General features: G+C 43.9%; 4 protein-coding genes across 8 annotated transcripts; all 4 read left to right on the top strand.

The window, feature by feature from the left end:
• The first annotated feature begins 3,453 nt into the window (after positions 1–3,453).
• On the top strand, positions 3,454–9,093 carry LOC4327680 (single myb histone 4). 2 transcript variants are annotated; one of them, XM_015766670.3, is made up of 6 exons: positions 3,454–3,697; positions 6,290–6,489; positions 6,975–7,059; positions 7,607–7,690; positions 8,422–8,716; positions 8,797–9,093. In XM_015766670.3, exons 1-6 carry the CDS (start codon positions 3,548–3,550, stop codon positions 8,901–8,903), a joined length of 921 nt encoding a protein of 306 aa, XP_015622156.1. In that variant the 5' UTR covers positions 3,454–3,547; the 3' UTR covers positions 8,904–9,093. The 2 variants fall into 2 exon arrangements, with proteins under 2 accessions (XP_015622156.1, XP_015622157.1); XM_015766671.3 differs by having other exon boundaries at positions 6,981–7,059.
• Positions 9,094–10,044: 951 nt separating this feature from the next.
• Positions 10,045–11,783, top strand: LOC4327681 (glycylpeptide N-tetradecanoyltransferase 1). Its single transcript, XM_015766837.3, has one exon. It carries the CDS (start codon positions 10,114–10,116, stop codon positions 11,425–11,427), a length of 1,314 nt encoding a protein of 437 aa, XP_015622323.1. The 5' UTR covers positions 10,045–10,113; the 3' UTR covers positions 11,428–11,783.
• Positions 11,784–13,529: 1,746 nt separating this feature from the next.
• LOC136357536 (uncharacterized) lies at positions 13,530–16,815 on the top strand. The gene is made up of 2 exons (XM_066312845.1): positions 13,530–13,791; positions 14,099–16,815. Exon 2 carries the CDS (start codon positions 14,104–14,106, stop codon positions 16,813–16,815), a length of 2,712 nt encoding a protein of 903 aa, XP_066168942.1. The 5' UTR covers positions 13,530–13,791; positions 14,099–14,103.
• Positions 16,792–20,134, top strand: LOC136357537 (serine/threonine-protein phosphatase 7 long form homolog). Of its 4 annotated transcripts, XR_010742877.1 has the most exons (9): positions 16,792–17,286; positions 17,359–17,728; positions 17,813–18,223; positions 18,313–18,611; positions 18,688–18,957; positions 19,050–19,299; positions 19,390–19,455; positions 19,546–19,677; positions 19,741–20,134. XR_010742877.1 is itself a non-coding variant. In XM_066312851.1 (8 exons), exons 1-8 carry the CDS (start codon positions 17,519–17,521, stop codon positions 20,028–20,030), a joined length of 1,920 nt encoding a protein of 639 aa, XP_066168948.1. In that variant the 5' UTR covers positions 17,361–17,518; the 3' UTR covers positions 20,031–20,134. The 4 variants fall into 4 exon arrangements, 3 of the variants coding, with proteins under 3 accessions (XP_066168948.1, XP_066168961.1, XP_066168959.1); XM_066312851.1 differs by lacking the exon at positions 16,792–17,286 and having other exon boundaries at positions 17,361–17,728; positions 18,688–18,946; positions 19,738–20,134; XM_066312864.1 differs by lacking the exon at positions 16,792–17,286 and having other exon boundaries at positions 17,361–17,728; positions 18,688–18,946; positions 19,750–20,134.
• The last annotated feature ends 398 nt before the right edge of the window (positions 20,135–20,532 follow it).

Here is a 20,532-nt window from a genome sequence, read left to right on the forward strand (position 1 = left end):
GAGCCCCCACTACTGCCGTGAGTACTATGAGAAATCCCACAAAGCCTTCGCTATTTTTTTTTGCTATATGTAAATAGGAAGAGGGACTGTAGTTTTATCTAGTTTATTCAGACCCCTTGCTATCTTTTCCTAGATCTGCCACTGTCTCCAACCCGTGTTCCGTGTCTAAGCCTTGTTGTCACCACATCAAACATTTTCCCCTTTCCCCCAAAATTAAATCCTCTAGTGACCCTTTCTCCATCGCCATTGCAGTGACTTGGGAGTTGCCAATTCAAGCCATGGAAAATTCGATTTAGCCTCAATATTGCATCTCGGTATGTCTTGGTTGTGTCAATTTATGGGTTCTTTGTCTTGGATTTGGTTGGATTTTGTTTTGTGTAACCTGTTTTTAATGTTCCAGGGTTTCATGACGGTGTGCGTTGAGGAGCTAGCTTGCTCCAGCCATGTTGAAAAATCCAGAACTTCTTGTGGCAAAACTATGTACTTTCGTGCAGTGTTGTGAAGCCTTCCTACGCGAGGTGGGAGCTCATCGCCGGAGAGGGAGGTGGCCAGGTGGGGGAAGGAAGGGGGTCTTGCTGGAGAAGGGTTCCACATTGTTGGGGAGCACGCCGTCATCACTGCAGAAGAGATTGAGGGGGAAGAGAGAAAGGATATTGACCTGGTATTGATAGAGTATAGGCTGGTATCGACAAGCATCAGGCATGATACCGATAAGTATCAACTGATACCAGTGAGGTATTAGAGTCTGATACTTGCTCGATATCATACCATTCGGACAAGATCCCATGATATAGCGGCTCCCTTAAAAGAATTTTCCAATAAACCCTTAATCATTTACTTAAGAATGAGTTTATTTTCCCATGAATGTCACTCTCCATAGGTCAAGCGCGGTGCTCGCTCCCATTCAATCGTGCGCGGGTTGGGGGGGAGGAGGAGGAGGAGGCAATCACTTGACACGTGACCAATCAAGCAATGTGGGATAATGGAGAGAATAATGATTTTTATTGTTAGCTTGTGGTGGCCCACAATTTTATTTTAGGGGTCTAAGTTTTAGGCTATTTGTTAAAGATAGACATATTTTTAAAATCATAAATGATCATTACAAAGTCCTAGAATGAGATTTTTGGGATTGGAATTTAATTAGGAGAACCATTAGCCATGCTCTTAGGTATTTTGGAACACGGATGGAGTTGTGCAATGATAGGAAACTCACGGGATTAGGATATCACATCTTGTAAATTCTTATACAAGTTAAAAACATATAAAAAAAATCTAAAGCAGTTGGTTGGATTGCACACACGGAAACCACATGAATTCAAAATGCATGAAGACAAAACATGAAATCCAGACATATATCTTGAATCTGTTTAATGTTTTCATATGGAACTTGTAAGATGTTTAACGTTATCAAACTTGAGTTGTTTAATCTAATATAGTAGATATTAAATACCTACTCGGATATATGAGATTCATCTTCACGAGTGTTATGAGGATATAGTGGGCTTATGTATATATAAGTTGAGGCCCTGAGTCTAACAGACATGTTATGTCAAAGCAGGTTTATCCAAGTGGCTACAAACAATCAAAAAACTCTTATCGACTATACCTTGTTGCTAGAGGAGTTGTCAACATCAACCTAAGCCATAGCCAGCCATACAAACAGCTAGGGTTTTATCCCATCTCATATTTCTAACATAGATCTTATACTCATATACATCTAGACATAAGAACCAAACGAACATAGGGTTATTACTATTCAAATGGCCTAAATATGTAAAAAAAAATTGTGCACATAAGGGTTTAGATCCTTGGTTCCATACAAACTACGTATAAACTACCTAAGTACCGAAGATTGTTGATTAACTAATCGACGATGTCTCATTACACTCATATTTTATCTCTCATGCTATATTTTTCTTACCATTTGATGATGGTCAACCCATCTTCTTTTGGAACTATCTATGGTCATTCACGCTGATGTCAAATAAATATATTCCACATTTTTGCAATGTCATATATACATTTTGATCTAAGTACTAAAATAAAATTTATACATGGAATATTTCTCTATCTATGCTAGTGGTCTTAGAAACCAGTATCCACGTGATGTATATAGATGATCCGCTTTTTTCTACCTCTGCCTCGAAAATTTCACATGAGAATAAGGTTAAGTTATTAGTTCTCCATTTCTTTTGGCAAGCTCTATGATGTATATATTTGGTCTCTGCATGTTACATCTAACGGGTGTAATATATTTAGATGAGTCATTAAAATCACGCCTCTATGATGAATAATTATTTTATATACATCAATCAATTATTGTTATGCTGGCAGGTTCCTCACCTGCTGATTGGACTATTATGCAACATTATTTTTTTACATGTGTCAGCACATTGCACATCATGTGCGCATCGCACATTCGCGTGCCTTCCAACTTGCTAGTCACATCCATGTGCCGCATGCGTGCGTACCTTTGCAGCAGGCTTCAACCACACTTTTAGTGTGGGTTGCTTGGATATGTTGGGCTAGGCTGGTGATTATAACATATGAGTGAGTGGCTCATAACCTAAAAATAAATGTTCTCTTTGACCCTTTTAAGACATTGTTCTCTTATTTTCTAACAATACTCTATCCGTCCCAATATATAAGAGATTTTATGTGGATATAACGCGTCCTAATACTACGAATATGAACAGAGAATATGTCCAGATTCGTAGTACTAAAATATCATCCATCCAAAACCACTTATATTTTACTACGGAGGGAGCACGTACTAATATCTGTGAAATTTTTGTTTGGAAAAAAATGATGACATCGATACAATATATATAAAGTGTATTTGTATTCTGTTTTTTTCACCCTTTGTATATGAAGGTTCAGGCTTGAAGTTTCTTTTAAGTACTGCATGTGCCAAACTATATTTTGTTTTCTGCAACTTGAAGATAATTCCTGAGGTTTATGAAATTTACTGTTGTTAGTATTAAATGGTCCGACACCTGCGGAAAAAAAAAGACCCATTTCGTCCATGCATTGATACTAAACAATCCAACAATAGCCATTATCACCACCGAATATTTTGTTTATCAGCTTTCTACAAAAGCACAAAGATAGGTCAAAGGCAAGAATATATCAATTATAGGGTTTAATATGGAGCGCAAATTTGTTTGATAAATTTTAGGTGAAAATTTGTAATTTCCTAATGCAATTTTTCTGTCGGTATAAGACTCGAGCCGAAATTGCTGCACAACTGACTTTACCCTTATTAAAAGATATCGGGCTAAAAGGAAAACGTTTTTGGCATGCGAATTTTCAGTTTATATCTATTTATAACACTATAGATATATGGATGTGTGTTGGTCTTTGATGTAGTCGTACCACTGCTGTAAAAAATGAATCGAACCGCGTGGATGTGGGAAAAAAATAAGAGAGGAAAAACAGGGCATTTCGCAGACCATAGAGAAACCCAAACTAGGGTTTCTGGTCGGATAGTTCAGACGCCGGAGAGTGCAGGAGGCGGGGGAGGCTTGTGGGGAGGAGGCGCGCGGAGATGGGCGCCCCGAAGCAGAAGTGGACCTCGGAGGAGGAGGAGGCGCTGCGGCGCGGCGTGCTCAAGCATGGCCCCGGCAAGTGGCGCACCATCCAGAAGGATCCGGAGTTCAGCCCCGTCCTCTCCTCCCGCTCGAACATCGACCTCAAGGTACAGCCTCTGACCTTGCCCCTGCGCCACCGCCGGCTCCCATGCGCCGGTGGCTCGTGCGGTCCGCTGCGTGCTCGTTGCATCGCTAGATTTTGATTAGCCGAGTTTCCCCGTGGCTCTGTTCGTGATGCGCTGTGCCGTCTGCGTCTGATTTCGTGCATGATGCTACTGTTAGCCGTGTGCGTAGGATCCTTAGAACTCTACAGCCGGGGACATTTTTGGTAGATTTGGGGTTGGGCAGGTGAGATTTTGGGCTTCTAGGTTTCTAAAAACGCAAGCCTGAGCGGACTCGGTGGAATTTGATTATTGCGAAGTTGTGATGTGAAAACCAGGGATGTCCTGGTAGATTTTTTTTTTCGAGGCGGGGGGGGGGGGGGTGTCCAGCAGGTGAGATTTTGGGCTTCTCTGTAACTAAAAATGTATAAGCGTGACTGACTTGGTGGAATTAATTTTGATGGATTGCCTTTTTCTCTGTGTGGGTGTGGGTTTTTTTGCGCTGCGTGGCTGCCACTGCCACGTCCTTGAGAAGACAGACAACCGGTGGCTCTGCGTGTGTCGGGGTTGGGGTGTTATGCTGCGCGGCTGCCACTGCCGCGTCCTTGAAAACATAAACGGTGGTTGCTTCGTGATCTGGAGCATACAGTAAAATACTGTTTTCATTCACAAACAAATGATGTTAGAATATTTGAATTTTGTCTTGTGTCTGTTCATGGGATAACATAATATCTGCAAAAGTTCAATTGGTGGAATGGATTCATTCGTTATGTGGTTTTGCCCATAGATGCTGCTACAAGTTCAGAAGAGAAGAATTATGGTGCTGTTGTCTGTGGGTATGGTCATAGTGGATTGAAACTAGCAGGACAGACAGGAGCTGTTTTCTAGTTGAACAAATGCTGGAGTACCTCTTCCTTGATAACAGAGCAGTTATTGCTATTCAGAAAGGATTTAGCATTGATCAGTTGAGAATGTGGATGGATAGTCAGGTCATGAACCGCATTGTTCATACTGTTCATAAATCAAAACCTTAAATAGAATGCTTTTCATGAGTTTGGAGAGCAATGGAGACTGAGAAGTGATTGTGGCCCACAGAACGGTTTTGGTATTTCAAGAAACATTGCTTGCTATGTGGAATCTGATTATTTACTGTAAACTGTAATATTCAACCACAAAATTATTTCATAAATATTTTTTTTAAAAAGTCGATAATTAGGCAAATGCTTAGTTATTTTTGACAATGTAGTTCTATTTTGGATGCAAAGTTGACCAAAACAAAGTTGGCTTAGCTTTTCCTCCATTTAATTACAAACCTTTGGATGCTGACTTGGATTACATGGCCTTTGAAAACTGGAACCTGTCCAGATTACTGAACTCTATTCAGTACCATAAGAAATGACATGAGAAACTACATTGTAAAGGTAGAAAAAAAGTTACAAATATTTTACTGTCAAATGTAATAATAATAATAATAATCCTTCGTGTTTTAAAATATTTTATCTAAAACATCATGAATGTTGTATCGGAGGGTAATATAGTTTTATTGTTTCAAGGATGAATATCCTCCTACAGAATAGAAATAGAATAATCATTCTAAGTTGTACCCATCCTTATATATAAAGTTATAATCACTATCTAGGTAGTTTTACTACCAAAATTACAGTAACACACAGGGGAAAAATTTGTAGTTCTCAATAATTTTGAACACTGCACCGAATGACCCTACCAGTTCTAGATATTGACAAACTTCAGATTGAGTATGTGTTTCAGTCATTTGTGAAGGCTTGATAATCTTAGATAACTTTGCCCAATGGTTATTTTACTTATTTCTAATTTGATTGCTGGGTCATTTTTTTCGTCCTCCGGGTCCAATATGTGAATAAACTACTAAATAAATTTATGCATATAGGAACAAGTTGCACACATATATGTATCACAAAAAAAAGTAATTATCTTCTGACCTAAACAGTTGCATAAATGCATACATGTAATCTCATCCAGGCGCAATGTCATAAAAAATGATCTTATGAATGAGGGGTGATATAGAGCACTAGTACTTTTTAAGTAGTAGAGATATGCTGCTGGTTGCTTGTAATGTCCCTAGACTGAGCATATGTGAAAAAATCCGCATTGTTCATCCAGTGAGTACTATTACTTGTTAGCTGTTGCTGCAAATTCTTATGCAACACATAATGTTTACTCTTCTGAAGCAACATTTGTGTTGTACAATTGTAGTCTCCTATTTCGTCCTCTCGTAAGTGCTAAAATATGGAATTGGAGCAATGGTATGCCAGCATGCCTTTTCCTGTGATCTCTTTAGTTAATGAAGAGGGCTGTGAAAAATAGAATCACATAATGTTCTAAGTTGATACAGATTTTTTTGTTAAAACATCTTGTCCTACATTACAATCATCTTCCATGCCTACAATCCAAGTCAGCAATATTTGTTAAAACTTAGACGATGTGTTGTATCAGTATTGAAATTTGAGGAATACAAGGAAAGTCTGTCAGTTCAATTGTACTGTGCATCCTGCACCCTGTTCAAGTGCTTTTATTATCTTCCCTTCTTTCTGTTTCAATTTTATTTGGTTCTTTCAGGACAAATGGAGGAATTTGAGTTTTAGTGCAAGTGGACTGGGTTCAAGGGATAAATTAAAGGTTCCAAGGATAAAAGGGCCTTCATCTTCCACATCTCCAAGCTCTCAGACTCCGCTTCTCGTCCTACCCCCAAATAAAGTTGCTGAGGCTTCACCATCCGCAGATCCTGAGAAAAGCTCTCAGGATGTGAAGATTCCAAAGTTAGCCTTTCATTATCTTCAGTTCAATCAATTAAGCTGACAGGAACTACATAGTATAAGTCATTGTATGCCTTCAAATTTTGGTCACAAGCATGCACTAATTTATTTTTGTTCATGAATACATACAAAATTTATTTTTATTTATTATGCCCATTTTAGTATTAGTGCATGATATGCTCAATACACCTGAAAGTCTTGTTCTATTTATCTGAGCTAAATTACGATATTTGTATGATTTTCATTCGATGAAACAGTATGTTAGTTTAAACGATAGTTACTTTTTACGAGCAGTGAAATAAAAATGAAAGAGCGAACAGAGTAATCAAGAATAATATAAAATCATAAAGATTGAAAACAATCCTTGGAGCAATGGGCAGAGTTGGCGATACTTTTTTTTATAGTTTGCAATCAATATTATGACAATTTCATTTTGTCCTCGACAAGCATTTGATTCAGAAATTGATCATGTACAAATTCCCTGCTAGGTACAGTTCCATGGTAATAGAAGCTCTTTGTGAAATTGGGGATCCAAATGGTTCGGATGTTGATGCAATTTGCCACTACATAGAGGTTGTGCATCTGCACAAATTTTCTTATTTGGTATCACTATTTGCCAGTAGTTATTTTTATTTCTTCTGAATTCATTCAAGTTTTGTTTGTTCTTGATTTCGTAATAAATTATGATTCAGATATGTGTACAACTAACATGATCAGAATATTAACAAAATGCGATTGCTTGATTCTTTTTCTCTTCTGAATCATTGCCTGATTGACTGTATGGTATAAAGTCCCTTAGTTATTGGTATATATGTGTGCCATTGTGTTTATTTCAGCTTCCTATACTTTAGGAAGCTTCTAAAAGTGCCTTTGCTACTACAGGAGCTTTCACTTTGGATTTTATAACAATTTCCTGCACAACTACCATGTAGTGTGGGACTAAAAAATATTTGTTTGGATTCAGTATGATGGATCCCAATCCCAAATCAGACAACCCTGCTGAGACCATTTTTTCTTACTCAGTGTTGCATCCTGTTTTATCCTTAGAAGTGATTGGTAGGAATTGTTATATTGCTAAATGATGATACATTGCTATGCTGTCTTTGTAAAATATGTGCAGCAAAGGCACGAGGTGCAAGCGAATTTTAGAAGATTGCTTACTGCAAAATTAAGGAGGCTTATAGCAGCGAAAAAGATTGAAAAGGTGAGATTTACTAATATTCCTTCTTGTAAACAACACTATTCTTTTGCTTGAGTGTGGCTTACATATTCCCCTTTAGGTTTTGTTTGGATGGTTAAGAGTGGTGGGTTTCCTAGTTTCTACCATCTCCACATGAATAAGGATGGAACCCACTCATTCTGAGGCTTATTTTCCCATTTCCCGCTATCTTCCTCGCATAATCAATAGCTGGGTACACATTTAGGGCCTCTGCATGACGAGTTGATGACTATGGATAACATTGGTTGGAGGATAGGGAAGCCTCACTGAGCTATCTTCTCAGCATTTGTTTTGATTTGAGGGAAATTTGCGATTTAAAGATTTTGCAATTATAACTCTGCATCAAGCCCATAATTCAGATTCTTCATTTTACTTCTCTTTTGTAAAATTGGCATTCAATAACTCAATTTACAATTATTCATTGTGGAACTGTGCATATTATTCAAGTTCTAATTGTTTATTTGATATATTGACTTTCCCTTCGAAATGGATTTGTCTAGAATGCATAAATTGGTGTTTGAATCCAGATTATCATTCTTTCTTTTTTAGTATATGGAGCACACATGCAATATATCCTGTAGTCCTGTGGCTAATCTTCAGAATCTTCTTTGTGTGTTCATAAGATAGATAGCAAAGATCTCCAGGTGCAAGTGGTAGCTATCTAACTACTTATGTTGACATTTATCTAACTACATTATACTTTTGACATGAAACAGATTGACAGGTCCTATAGGATCACAGAATCTTATGCAGCCAAAGTTTCGCAAGCAAATAAGTCTCCAAGTCCAAAGAAGGATCCAGCCAAGCCACTGAAGGCATCGCAGAATTTAGGTTCATTTGCTGGTACGAGTCCTGCCCTAGAAGCAGCTGCAGCTGCAGCTATGAAAGTGGCTGATGCGGAGGCCAAATCACACCTTGCGAATGAGCACATGACGGAGGCTGAAAGGATCTTCAAGCTTGCTGAGGAGACCGAGTCTCTCGTTACACTCGCAACAGAGATCTATGAACGATGTATATATATGATGCCTCTTGTCCAGCAGTTTACTTTTCACCATTCCACTATTTCCCTTTGACTTTTGCTGATGCTTCAGGTTCAAGAGGAGAGATATTAACAATAATGCAAGTGGCGCAAAGCAATTTTGAATTCCAATCTGTTAGCGGCAACGGCAGCGGCACTGGTTCTACTGTACTTGCATAGGTTGGTTTGCCCTGTCATCTTTGGCATGTTGTTCCTCCGATGTGTAACTTAAAACATGTTGTTAACTTGTTATGTACTTGGGTCGAGCCGGCTAAGACGTTTACCTCAAAAACGTCAGGTGTTCCGCTCATCCTTAATTATAATTATATAAATGTGCATCTCATCTTGCGATTGCAAGTGTGATCATGTAGTTTCTGGCTTGATAAAAATAGCAACATAAGTGGTTAAGTGGGAGCAAATGAATGTTACATGCATTTAGAGAGCACATAAAACAAAGCGTTTTACTTTGGTTATCACAAGTCGTTCCTCTTGTGCTTTTCACCTCGACTTGGCTTTGTTCCTGACGAATGTGATAATTGCGTTCCCTTGATGCTTAGCTTGTATCCTGTGGCCATTGATGCTGCTTTCTCTGTGTATGACTGGTGATCTTTGGCTTTGCCAAAGGAAAGCTCCTAAAGCGGATTCTTCCATAATTTTGCCCTCTAAGATGCACTTTTCTCTGTTTGTTTCAACCTTGTGAAGACTGCTTCTGATTGGCTATGCATAGCCACGACCCACCCATATGCATCAAATAAGATGCAAAAACTGCAAATTGCAAATAAATTCTCGTTTGGACCAAGTATCTGACGTATTATGAAGTAATTTTGAAATAAAAAAACAAATTATGTCCTTTTGAAACGTATGACAGGAATGGAAGACATAGAAAAACTACTTTTCTATAAGGTTGGACCTCTTACTTATTTTTCTATAAAAGTGTGCCATAGAAATTTAATGGTATGAAAAATTTTCTATCCTTTCCTATTGCTTATTTTTCTACAAAATTGAATAAGGGGAATTCAATCTTATGAAAATTTTTCCATCCTTGACTACTAATCAAAGGGTCTTATAAAAAAATTCCTTGAAAAACTAAATCCTCTAAACTTTACATGTCAATCCTCCAATTCAAATGGCCCTTATATAGTTGTAGAATCTTGACGAATAAAATGGCCCTTTTTGAAATAGCCTTTCAAAATTCTCGCTGGTGAACTATGCTATTGTAAATATATGAAAAATCAGAGGAGTATCTTTGTGTACACTTCCGTTCCAAAGAGCCCACGAGACTAGAGATCCGCCCCCTCGCGTTCCCCCCTCCCTCCCCCTCGTCGTCTTCTCCCCCCAAATCCCCCTCAAACCCTACCGCCGATCCGGCTCCGCCGCCGCGCAGATCGCCATGGCCGCCCCCAACAACAACGACGCCGCCGCCGGCGCCAGCGCCAGCGCCACCACCAGCGAGCCCGCGCCGGAGGATACCTCGATCGAGGCGCTGGCGCGGCGCGTGCAGGAGCACATGACCCTGGCCTCCAACCCCACCGCCCGCCGCCACAAGTTCTGGGAGACGCAGCCGGTGGGCCAGTTCCGCGACGCCGCCGATTCCTCCCTCCCCGACGGCGCCATCGAGCCGCCCACCCCGCTCTCCGAGGTCCGTGCCGACCCTTACCCGCTCCCCGCCGCCTTCGAGTGGTACACCTGCGACCTCGACGACGACGCCCTCCTCACCGATCTCTACGCCCTCCTCGCCCACAACTACGTCGAGGACGACGAGAACATGTTCCGCTTCAACTACTCCCCCGCCTTCCTCCGCTGGGCGCTCCGCCCCCCTTCCTTCTTCCGCGCCTGGCACATCGGCGTCCGCGCCAGGGAGTCCAAGAAGCTCGTCGCCTTCATCTCCGGTGTCCCCGCGCGCATCCGCGCACGCGACGACGTCGTCCGCATGGCAGAGATCAACTTCCTTTGCGTCCACAAGAAGCTCCGATCCAAGCGCCTCGCCCCCGTGCTCATCCGCGAGGTCACCCGCCGCGTCCACCAGGAGAACATCTGGCAGGCTGCGTACACTGCGGGGGTTGTCCTCCCAACCCCCATCACCACCTGCCGGTACTGGCACCGATCCCTCAACCCCAAGAAGCTTATTGATGTTGGGTTCTCCCGTCTCGGACCTCGCATGACCATGAGTCGCACGGTTCGGCTCTACAAGCTGCCTGAAGCTCCGCTTACTCCTGGGTTCCGCCAGATGGAGCTAAGAGATGTCGCTGCGGTCACACGGCTGCTGAGGGCATACCTTGCGAAGTTCGTGGTGGCTCCGGACTTTGATGAGATGGATGTGGAGCACTGGCTGCTTCCTCGGGAGGATGTGGTGGACAGCTACCTCGTGGAGAGCCCTGAAACTCACGAGGTCACGGATTTCTGCAGCTTTTACACGCTACCCTCATCAGTGTTGAACAATGCCAACTATGCGACACTCAAGGCTGCATACTCGTACTACAATGTTTCCACCAAGACTCCGCTGCAGCAGCTGATGAACGATGCACTGATCGTGGCCAAGCAGAAGAACTATGATGTGTTCAACGCACTTGATGTCATGGAGAATGAATCATTCCTCAAGGAGCTCAAATTTGGTCCTGGAGATGGGCAGCTCCACTATTACCTTTATAACTATCGCATCCGCAATGGAATCAAGCCATCAGAGCTTGGCCTTGTGCTGCTATAGGCCACTCCCACTTGAGACAGTGTTCGGGTTATACATTTCTTTCTTAGCAGGTACTCCTTGTGTGGCTGGTTTAGCATGTGTCTTTTCTGGTTGCTATAGGTAATGATTTGATTCCCGTCATGCTGTTGGTTGCTCATTTTTCTTATTATGGTAGCGGATCTCCTTCATATGATTGCCATGCTTGTTTCATGGAAATCCGAAATGATTCGCAAATGAGACTCAAATTAGAAATTTGGAATCCTTTCCTTAATTTTAAGACTTATTTTTTATTAGCGACATTCAGCTTGTATGGTTAAAAGCATGTATGATGGCACTGGTTTACCAAGAAATTTTGATAGAACTTGTGTTATGCCAAATCAGTCAGGCACCATCGTGTCTGTGTTTATTGTGTGGATGCCTCAATTCTGAGACATTTACCCTTGTTCAAGCATCCATGCTCCAGATATTGACCTTCTTATTGCAATTAGATTGTTTACTTTTTATGCATTGTACTAGCCAATTGTTGCCATCATATATGGGGAGTTGTGATGTTTCATGCTGTGCTGCTCTGATATGTCCATTATGCCCAGAAGGTACAAATAGGTGAATTTTGCCAGGTTGGTGGTTGCTAGTTATCCTTAGGGTATTCGCAGTTTCTAAAAGTTTCATGCATTGTCGCGGTTCCTCAAATCACTGCAATATGTGACATCCAGATCTTATGGGATGCTGTAAGCTAATTTTTACATTATGCACCTACCACATTTCACCATTAGATTTGTGCCAAACCTCATCATCCTTGTTACACTCGCATGATAAGGGAAAATAGTAAGATGCTTCTTGCATTACCAAGTGTTAACATTTTGTGAAATGTGTTCATTTATGCTTGCAATTACAAGCAACTATTGAACATAGTTCTTGGGCAGATATCATGCTTCATAGTTTCAAGTTGTGATTTGAGAATGCCCTTCATGCAACATCTATGTGCAAATATGATATATTTATGTAGAGATTCGTGTATGCAAAAGCTTGTTTACTTACCAATTAGTTATGAGAATATTTATGTGGTGATTTGTTCTGAAGTGCTTGTGCAAAAATAAGTTATGGCCTCTTTGGATTGGATGAATTATGAAGAAATGGAATTGCATTCGTTGTTGCGAGAGGTGAATCTCTAGGATCCCTACAAAATTCATATGGAATGGCCCTACACATGGGAATTTTAGATGAATTGTAACAGGAGGTTAACGCTATGTTTCACTTCTTTGTCTTGCAAGGATCTCTTTGAATTTCTACAAATTTTCTGTAGATCAATCAAACAACTTTATAAGCCTAGCGGAACGATGACAGCGGCGAGGCTGTGATGCTATGACATGGATTCCTCCCTGGATTGGGACATTAAACGATAAACCTAGGCTTCATATCCTGTTCTAACTCGTCCTTTTATCTCTACTAAGTCTACCTTCACTCGTGAATTATCCTTTTCTATTGTTGGTTATTTTATCTCTATTACCTCTACATTCACTCGTGGATTCACCTTTCTACTAGGGCAAAGACCAAACGAGGTTGATGAGCAGCACGCCGTTGCTAACATCTGAGCCAAAAACTAAAAGGGGCATTTCGTCGTTGCCAGCCGAAAATTGGGCAAGACCAAACGAGGTTGATGCGCAGCATGGCAACAGCGTTGCCAACATGTGAGCCAATTTATTTTTTTGGGCCGAGAGAGTCTAGTGTCGCAGGCTGGCAGCACCTCCCGGCGCGGTGCTCCGTGGAATTTTTTTTATTTATAATTTTTTTTATTAAAAGTTTTACAAAAATAATTTTCCATTTTGAAAATTGACGGAAGGAGTCGCCTACCGCCCTCTGGGAGGGCGGCGAAAATGACGTGGCAGACGGCCGTTCGCTCTCGGGCGACGGCCGTCAACGAAATTTGCAGGCGGCCCCCTTGCCGCCCTCCGCTAGGGCGATTTTATACTGTGCGGGGGGCCGCCTGCAAATTGGCGGCGAGGGGGGGGCATGGAATTTTGCAGGCGGCCCCCTTGCCGCCCTCAGCTAGGGCGATTTTGTACTGTGGGGGGGGCCGCCTGCAAATGGGCGGCGAGGGGGGCATGGAATTTTGCAGGCGGCCCCCTTGCCGCCCTCCGCTAGGGCGATTTTGTACTGTGGGGGGGGCCGCCTGCAAATGGGCGGCGAGGGGGCATGGAATTTTGCAGGCGGCCCCCTTGCCGCCCTGGGGGAGGGCGATTTTTGCCTCTCCCCCTATAAAGCCCAGTCCCTCCTCTGTGAAATTTCATTATATTCACTAAAAATCCAAAAAAAACAAAAGAGAGAGAGGGGAGGGCAGCAGAAGGGGAGCGGCGAAGCCCTGCTGGTTCGCTCAATTCATCACAGGTATGCTCCCATACATCTTTTGTGCATTTGTACTAATATGTTATGTTTGAGTATATATGTTGCGTTTTAGTTTTAGTTCCATATATTTTAGCACATCTGTAGCACACAGCACATATGTGTAGATCCAGAGCATAGAATATAATAGTATGAATTGAGACATAGACAGTAGTGTTAATTGTAAGATGTAGTTTAGTTTGATCTGGAGAATGTAACGTAATTTTAGAAATTTAGAGAACAATATTGTAGAGAATGTAACTTAGGGCGTAGTACAGAAATGCGAGGTTAACGCAGTTATTGTTTTCATCAGGCACAATGTCAAGTAAGGTCACATTTCAGATAGTTCACGGTGAAGGAAATATTAGATTTGGTCCAGATGGTGTTGATCTGTCAGATTTTGTAATGACATCTAAGGGCATCGATAGGCCTGCGGAGAGAACATTTCAGTCAATTTATAGTTGGTTGTTGAGAGGATTTAGAATAGACCAAGAAGTCTACACAATGTCAGTGTCAGTTGTAGTGAGTCGTGCAACAGAAGGTTATTTTTGGGAACTAATGCCGATGGACAGCACTGATGCTTGGAGACGGTATGTGGAAATGGCTTTTGAACGGTCATGGCCCCTCGTTATATTTGTGTCGGTACAAGAGAAAGATATAAATGTTTCAATGCAAACCGAAGATGTAGAGGGTCCTATCAATGCAGGGGATGTTGTTGGACCATCGATGCAAAATGAGGAAAATCAACCAAGGGAGGAGCAGGCTATGGGCATGGCGGATGAGGGGGAGAGAGTCGGTATAATTGTTGATGAAATGGAGAGGGAAGATTCGGATAATGAGGAAGTGGACGACGACGCATCATCCGATGAGGAAGGTGATGTAATGGCCACTGATTGGGCAAATGAGGACTTCTCTGGACTTGTTATATCAGAGGGTGATCATGTACCCTGGGAGTATAAGGAGAACGAGGTAATTGAGGGTGCAAGATATGCTCATAAGGATGAGATGAAGGAGGCGGTGAAGCATTGGGCAGTTTCCTTGCAGAGAGAGTTTAGGGTGGTCAAGTCAACAAATTATGTGTATGAAGTGAGGTGCATGAAGGAAGATTGTCCGTGGCGTGTCCATGCATATAAGGGTAAATGGAATGATTATTGGAAAGTTAGCATTGTGACCGAGCACAAGTGCTACTTACAAGGGGTGGAGAAGTATCACCGAAACATCACTTCAGCTTTTGTGGCAAGTGAGATGTACAGCAGTGTTGTTGGTAACATTGGCTTTGAACCAAAATCAATTATTAGGCACATCGAGAACAAATTCAAGTACACCATAAGCTATGCAAAGGCCTGGAGAGCCAAACAAAAGATCATTGAGATGAGGTATGGCACATTTGAAGCTTCTTATGATAATTTGCCTCGTTTGTTAGCCACCATTGCCCAGAGGAATAATAATACGTACTATGACCTACATACATTTACATCGGTTGATGATCGAACAAAGAGTGTGCTGCAAAGAGCCTTTTTCTCATTGGGTGCTTGCATCAATGCTTTTGTGCATTGTCGACCTGTTCTATGCATAGATGGAACTTTTATGACAGGTAAATACCGAGGTCAGATATTGACAGCAATTGGGTGTGATGGGAACAACCAGGTTCTACCTATGGCTTTTGCATTTGTAGAGAGTGAGAACACTGAAAGCTGGTACTGGTTCCTAGAGAGAGTGCACATTGCAGTGGTGCGTATGAGGCCCAACGTTTGCCTTATACATGATCGTCATGCGGGTATGTTGCGGGCTATTGACTACTTGCAGAACGGTTGGGATGAGAAGGGACTTCCAGCTAAGTGGCCTGATGTTCGGAGTCGGTGGTGCATGCGTCACATGGGTGCAAATTTCTACAAGCAATTCAAGAACAAGCATCTTATGGAGCTCTTTAAGAGGCTCTGTGCACAGAACCAAGAGAAGAAATTTAATGAGTTGTGGGACAAGTTGGATGAGTTGACAACGAAGCAAACAGATGAGCAATCTCGCAGTCCACTAGTTGAAGGTGACGAGCCTCCCATACCTCTTGGTGCATTACATGATGACCCACCAACAATGAGAAGGAGGTCAGGGTCGTCCATCAGAAATTTCACTCAGTGGATTGAGAATGAGCCTAAGGAGAAGTGGTCTCTATTGTTCGACACCGATGGATCTCGGTATGGCATAATGACAACCAATTTGGCAGAGGTGTACAACTGGGTAATGCGAGGAGTTCGGGTACTTCCATTGGTTGCTATTGTTGAATTCATCCTTCACGGCACGCAAGCGTACTTTAGGGATCGATACAAGAAAATTGGTCCGTCCATGGCCGATGACAACATAGTGTTTGGCAACGTAGTGACAAAGTACATGGAAGATAAAATCAAAAAGGCACGGAGACATCGAGTTGTTGCTCAAGGCACACAAGTGCATCGGTATGAAATAATGTGTGTTGATAGGAGCAGGCGTGGTATCTATCGCAAGCAAGCCGTGCAGGAATGTGTCTTGAAGGCGGATGGTGGATGTACCTGCAGTTGTATGAAGCCGAAGCTTCATCACCTTCCTTGCTCACACGTTCTTGCTGCTGCCGGTGATTGTGGCATATCTCCCAATGTGTACGTCTCAAATTATTTCAGGAAAGAAGCAATCTTTCATACATGGAGTGAGGAGATATATGGGTTCGGGATCTCAGGATCTTACACAACGCTGAGTGCCCAAGTTTTTTATATTCCAGATCCATCTAAGTTAAGGGTGAAAAAGGGTCGACGCCAAACTAGACGCATCAGAAATGATATGGATGAGTCAGAAGCAGGTGGGAGGACTTTACGCTGCAGCAAGTGTGATCTGCGCGGCCATACTTACAAGAAATGCCCGAAGAATGCAGAAGTTCCAAGCGGCGCAGATGCTAGTCCATCTGGACAGGCAAGTGATGGTAGGCGACCACCTGGTGAAGGAACAACAAGCAGGCGCGCAAGGCCAAGGCGTCGTCGCGCAGCAGGCGATTCCATGGTGTAACAATGCTTTCGATTTAGGAAATAAAATGCTGTTGTGATGTAATGAGTGTTCGGACTAAATACTTCTATCGTGTAATTTCAATTCAATGTTGTTGTAATGAGTACCTCCGACTATTGTTGTACTAGTAGTATTGCGAATTATTCGGTGTTGTATCATAATGTTATCGTGATGAGTGTTCGGAGTAAACACTTTTGTTTGTTTGTACTCTTGTTTAATATGTGTTAGTAATTCGCTTAGTTCAACATTTATTACTTATGTTGAACTAATTACTTATGTTGAACTAATTATTTATATGTTTCTGATCAACCTATTTAATGCAGGTATGGCGTACGACACACCGGCGCTGTTGAACCGTGGGATTGACAGGAACCACCGCTCGTTCCTGTCAGCAGTCGAGGGTGCACAGCTCGGCACCTTCCGTCCACGCACGTCGCGCGAGTGGTTGCGTGTCGACCCCCGTCACGTTCCTTGGTACGCGTATGTTCACATTTCAACTCAACTTTGCTTTGTGTTGTACTTATGTTTGAAGTTTGCTCTATACAGGTTGCGTGCGGCAGGCCTTCTACCACTTTGTAGGCTTGTTGAGGCGGCGGCGGACGACCGTGACCCAGCGAAGCGGTGGGATGCAGATCGGTCACTCCTTGCCGCTCTTGTAGACCGCTGGAGACCTGAGACGCACACGTTCCACCTTCCCTGTGGGGAGATGGCTCCGACACTGCAGGACGTGTCGTACCTGCTCGGGCTACCGCTGGCGGGAGCAGCAGTTGGTCCCGTGGACGGTGTTTTTGGGTGGAAGGAGGATATCACTGCGCGCTTCGAGCAGGTGATGCGCCTTCCACACCTAGGACCGACCACCACCCTTCCTCCGTACTCTACAGTCGGGCCTAGCAAGGCTTGGTTGCTCCAGTTCACTGTAAGTAAATAAGTTGTTATTATCATACGTGCTTATTTGCGACCGAATGAGTGTTTTGTACTAACATTTCATTCTTAATTGTAGGCGGACCTTCTACACCCTGACGCTGATGATTACTCGGTCCGACGCTCCCTTGAGGCGTACCTGTTGTGGTTGTTCGGGTGGGTGATGTTCACTAGCACCCACGGGCACGCTGTGGACTTCCGGCTGGTCCACTACGCACGGTCCATCGCGGATGCTCAGCCACAGGACGTGCCGCAGTGGAGCTGGGGTTCTGCCGTGCTAGCAGCCACGTACCGTGCCCTCTGTGAGGCGTGCACGAAGACTGACGCGGGAGCGATCATCGCTGGCTGCCCTATGTTGCTTCAGCTTTGGGCAGCCGAGAGGTTTGCCATAGGTCGACCAGTGGTGGACAGCGCACCCTATGGGGTTGGTCGCAGCGCGCAGTGGCCAGAGGACGGTCCCACGATGGGGACTTACTGGTGTCGACGTGGGGTTAGTGCAACTTCGCTGCGTTATAAGTTTATCAGTCGTCTTTTTTTTTCTTCACATAACATGTCTAATTCCGATCATGTTTATTGCAGCGTCATTACGCTCACGTCCAGGTGAGACGTGGTTACCCGGACTTCGTGTTCGAGTTTGACCGTCTCCAGCCGAGCGACGTCATCTGGGAGCCGTACACAGAAGAGGCCGTCGCTGCGAGAGCACCGCTAGGACTTTCGTCCTTGTGCACACGCGACCAGGCTTACTGGCTCACCATCCTGCCGATGGTGTTCGACATTTTTGTTGAGCCTCACTGCCCGCAGCGTGTGATGAGACAGTTCGGACTTAGGCAGGTGTTTCCGGGCAACGTGCAGCCGACCGTCCTCCCTGCCGACCACTCGTGAGTTCGGATTGTTCATTTCTAAATTTTTATGATAATTACTTCATCGAGCCATATAATTTACCTCTCTTCACAGGTTGACTCGACGGGGACAGCTAGCAGGCGCACTTTGGGCTCCACGTGTACAGCAGTACGTTGACGACTGGGTGTTAGCTACAGAGGAGGTGATCAACGAGCTCTTCCCACACACGGAGGAGAACTACCGTGACTACCTTCGTTGGTACCTTCCTCGCACTCGTGCGCGTGTGACCTTCACTCCAGACGCCCCAGAGCCGCACGTTGCCGCTGTCACGGACGCGTATCCCACGCACCGTGACCGAGACTACTTCGTGGCGGCTTCGTGGCGGTACATCCAATTTGTATTACTTCTTACAATTATTTCATTTATCTTGCATAATATAGGACAACTACTGAATTTGTTATTTCCATCTTGCATAGGCTGATGCCGCACGGGATATCAGTGCCGATATCACCGCAGTCCAAGTGAGGTTGAACAGAGGTTTGCACTTGACTGACGTTGAGCAGAGGGTGACCTTCGACCGGATGCAGGAGAAGATGCGTGCGGTCATGCGCGTCTTCTCCTGTCGCAGCGCCGTGGACGTCGTACCTCCAGCTGGTCCGGTACAACCACGGCCTCGCGCGCCTACCGTCGGAGCAGGACCTCGACCTACGGCACCTATTTCGCACGGTACTGCTCAGCCCAGAGGTTTCTTAAGTTTTGTTTCTGTTTTTGTACGAAAACATCACCCCGTCGTAACTTGATGATCCATCCTCGCAGGACCTCGTTTGCCTTCGAGCGCCCCTAGCTTCGGATCAGTGCGACCTACAGCACCGGTTTCGCACGGTACAGTTCAGCCCAGATATTAGTTCATTTTTGTTTCAGCTTTTGCACGATTATGTCACCATGTTTTAACTGCACGTTTCCTCATCGCAGGACCTCGTCTGCCTTCGAGCGCGTTCGCAGGCACGACCGGCGCTTCCACGAGCTCCGCAGGGGCGTTCGCCACCTCTTCGGGCGCGTTCGCCAGCTCTTCCTCTCACGGAGCGTCGATCCCTCGCCCACACGGTACTTTACTTTTTATTAATACTGTTAAATACCTGTACGAAACTGATGGTCCTTGTCCAGCAGGATTTGCAGCCGGGATCTTCGGTACTGGGGCCTCTTCGTCTCACGCCGGTAGGACTGGTCCTACTAGCCAGTTCTACGACGACGACTTGCACGGTGCAGACCACCACGACGTACTAGGCTCCTCTCAGCTTGGAGGAGCTCCAGAGGCACACACTCAGGAGCAGCCAGAGGTCACACCTGTACAGGCAGGACGGGTTGGCCGTGCCGTACCCCCGGACCGACTCACGTACTCCCACGGGCACATTAGGGCGCAGGGTAGGAGGGACAGGGGTAAGAGGCCTCGTCAGTAGTGTTCTACCTCTTCAGTCCTTATGTGACCGTTTCTTTTGGCTTACAAACTTGTAAAGCAGTACTACTTTTGCTATTACTACTGCAGTACTACTTGTGTTTGTCTCGTCTACATAGTTCTTTTCATTCATATGGTGCTAGAACAACTTATGCTCACGACAACACACTTTCGGCGCTGCACGGTAGTGTCAGATCCAGTAGCGCGCACAGTCCACAACAGCACACATGAAAAGCGGCAGCTCGAGTTATCACTATCAACTTTCGGCGCTGCCTGTTTACATAAAGTGAATCACGCCCACGCGTGATCGTCTTGTCACATCTAATGAATAATGTATCTCATTGAGTTCACATATATTGCAGTGAAAACGACGCTATATAATTGACAATCTGAAGGCAACCTCTTCATATCTTCTTTCCCACTAGCACACAACACACGAAAATGGAAGCATATTCATTGGTAATACGTAATCTAGATTTGAGATTATGTAGAACATTCTTCACTAC

Source organism: Oryza sativa, chromosome 1 (genome assembly GCF_034140825.1).
Source record: "Oryza sativa Japonica Group chromosome 1, ASM3414082v1".
Lineage (NCBI taxonomy): Eukaryota > Viridiplantae > Streptophyta > Magnoliopsida > Poales > Poaceae > Oryza > Oryza sativa.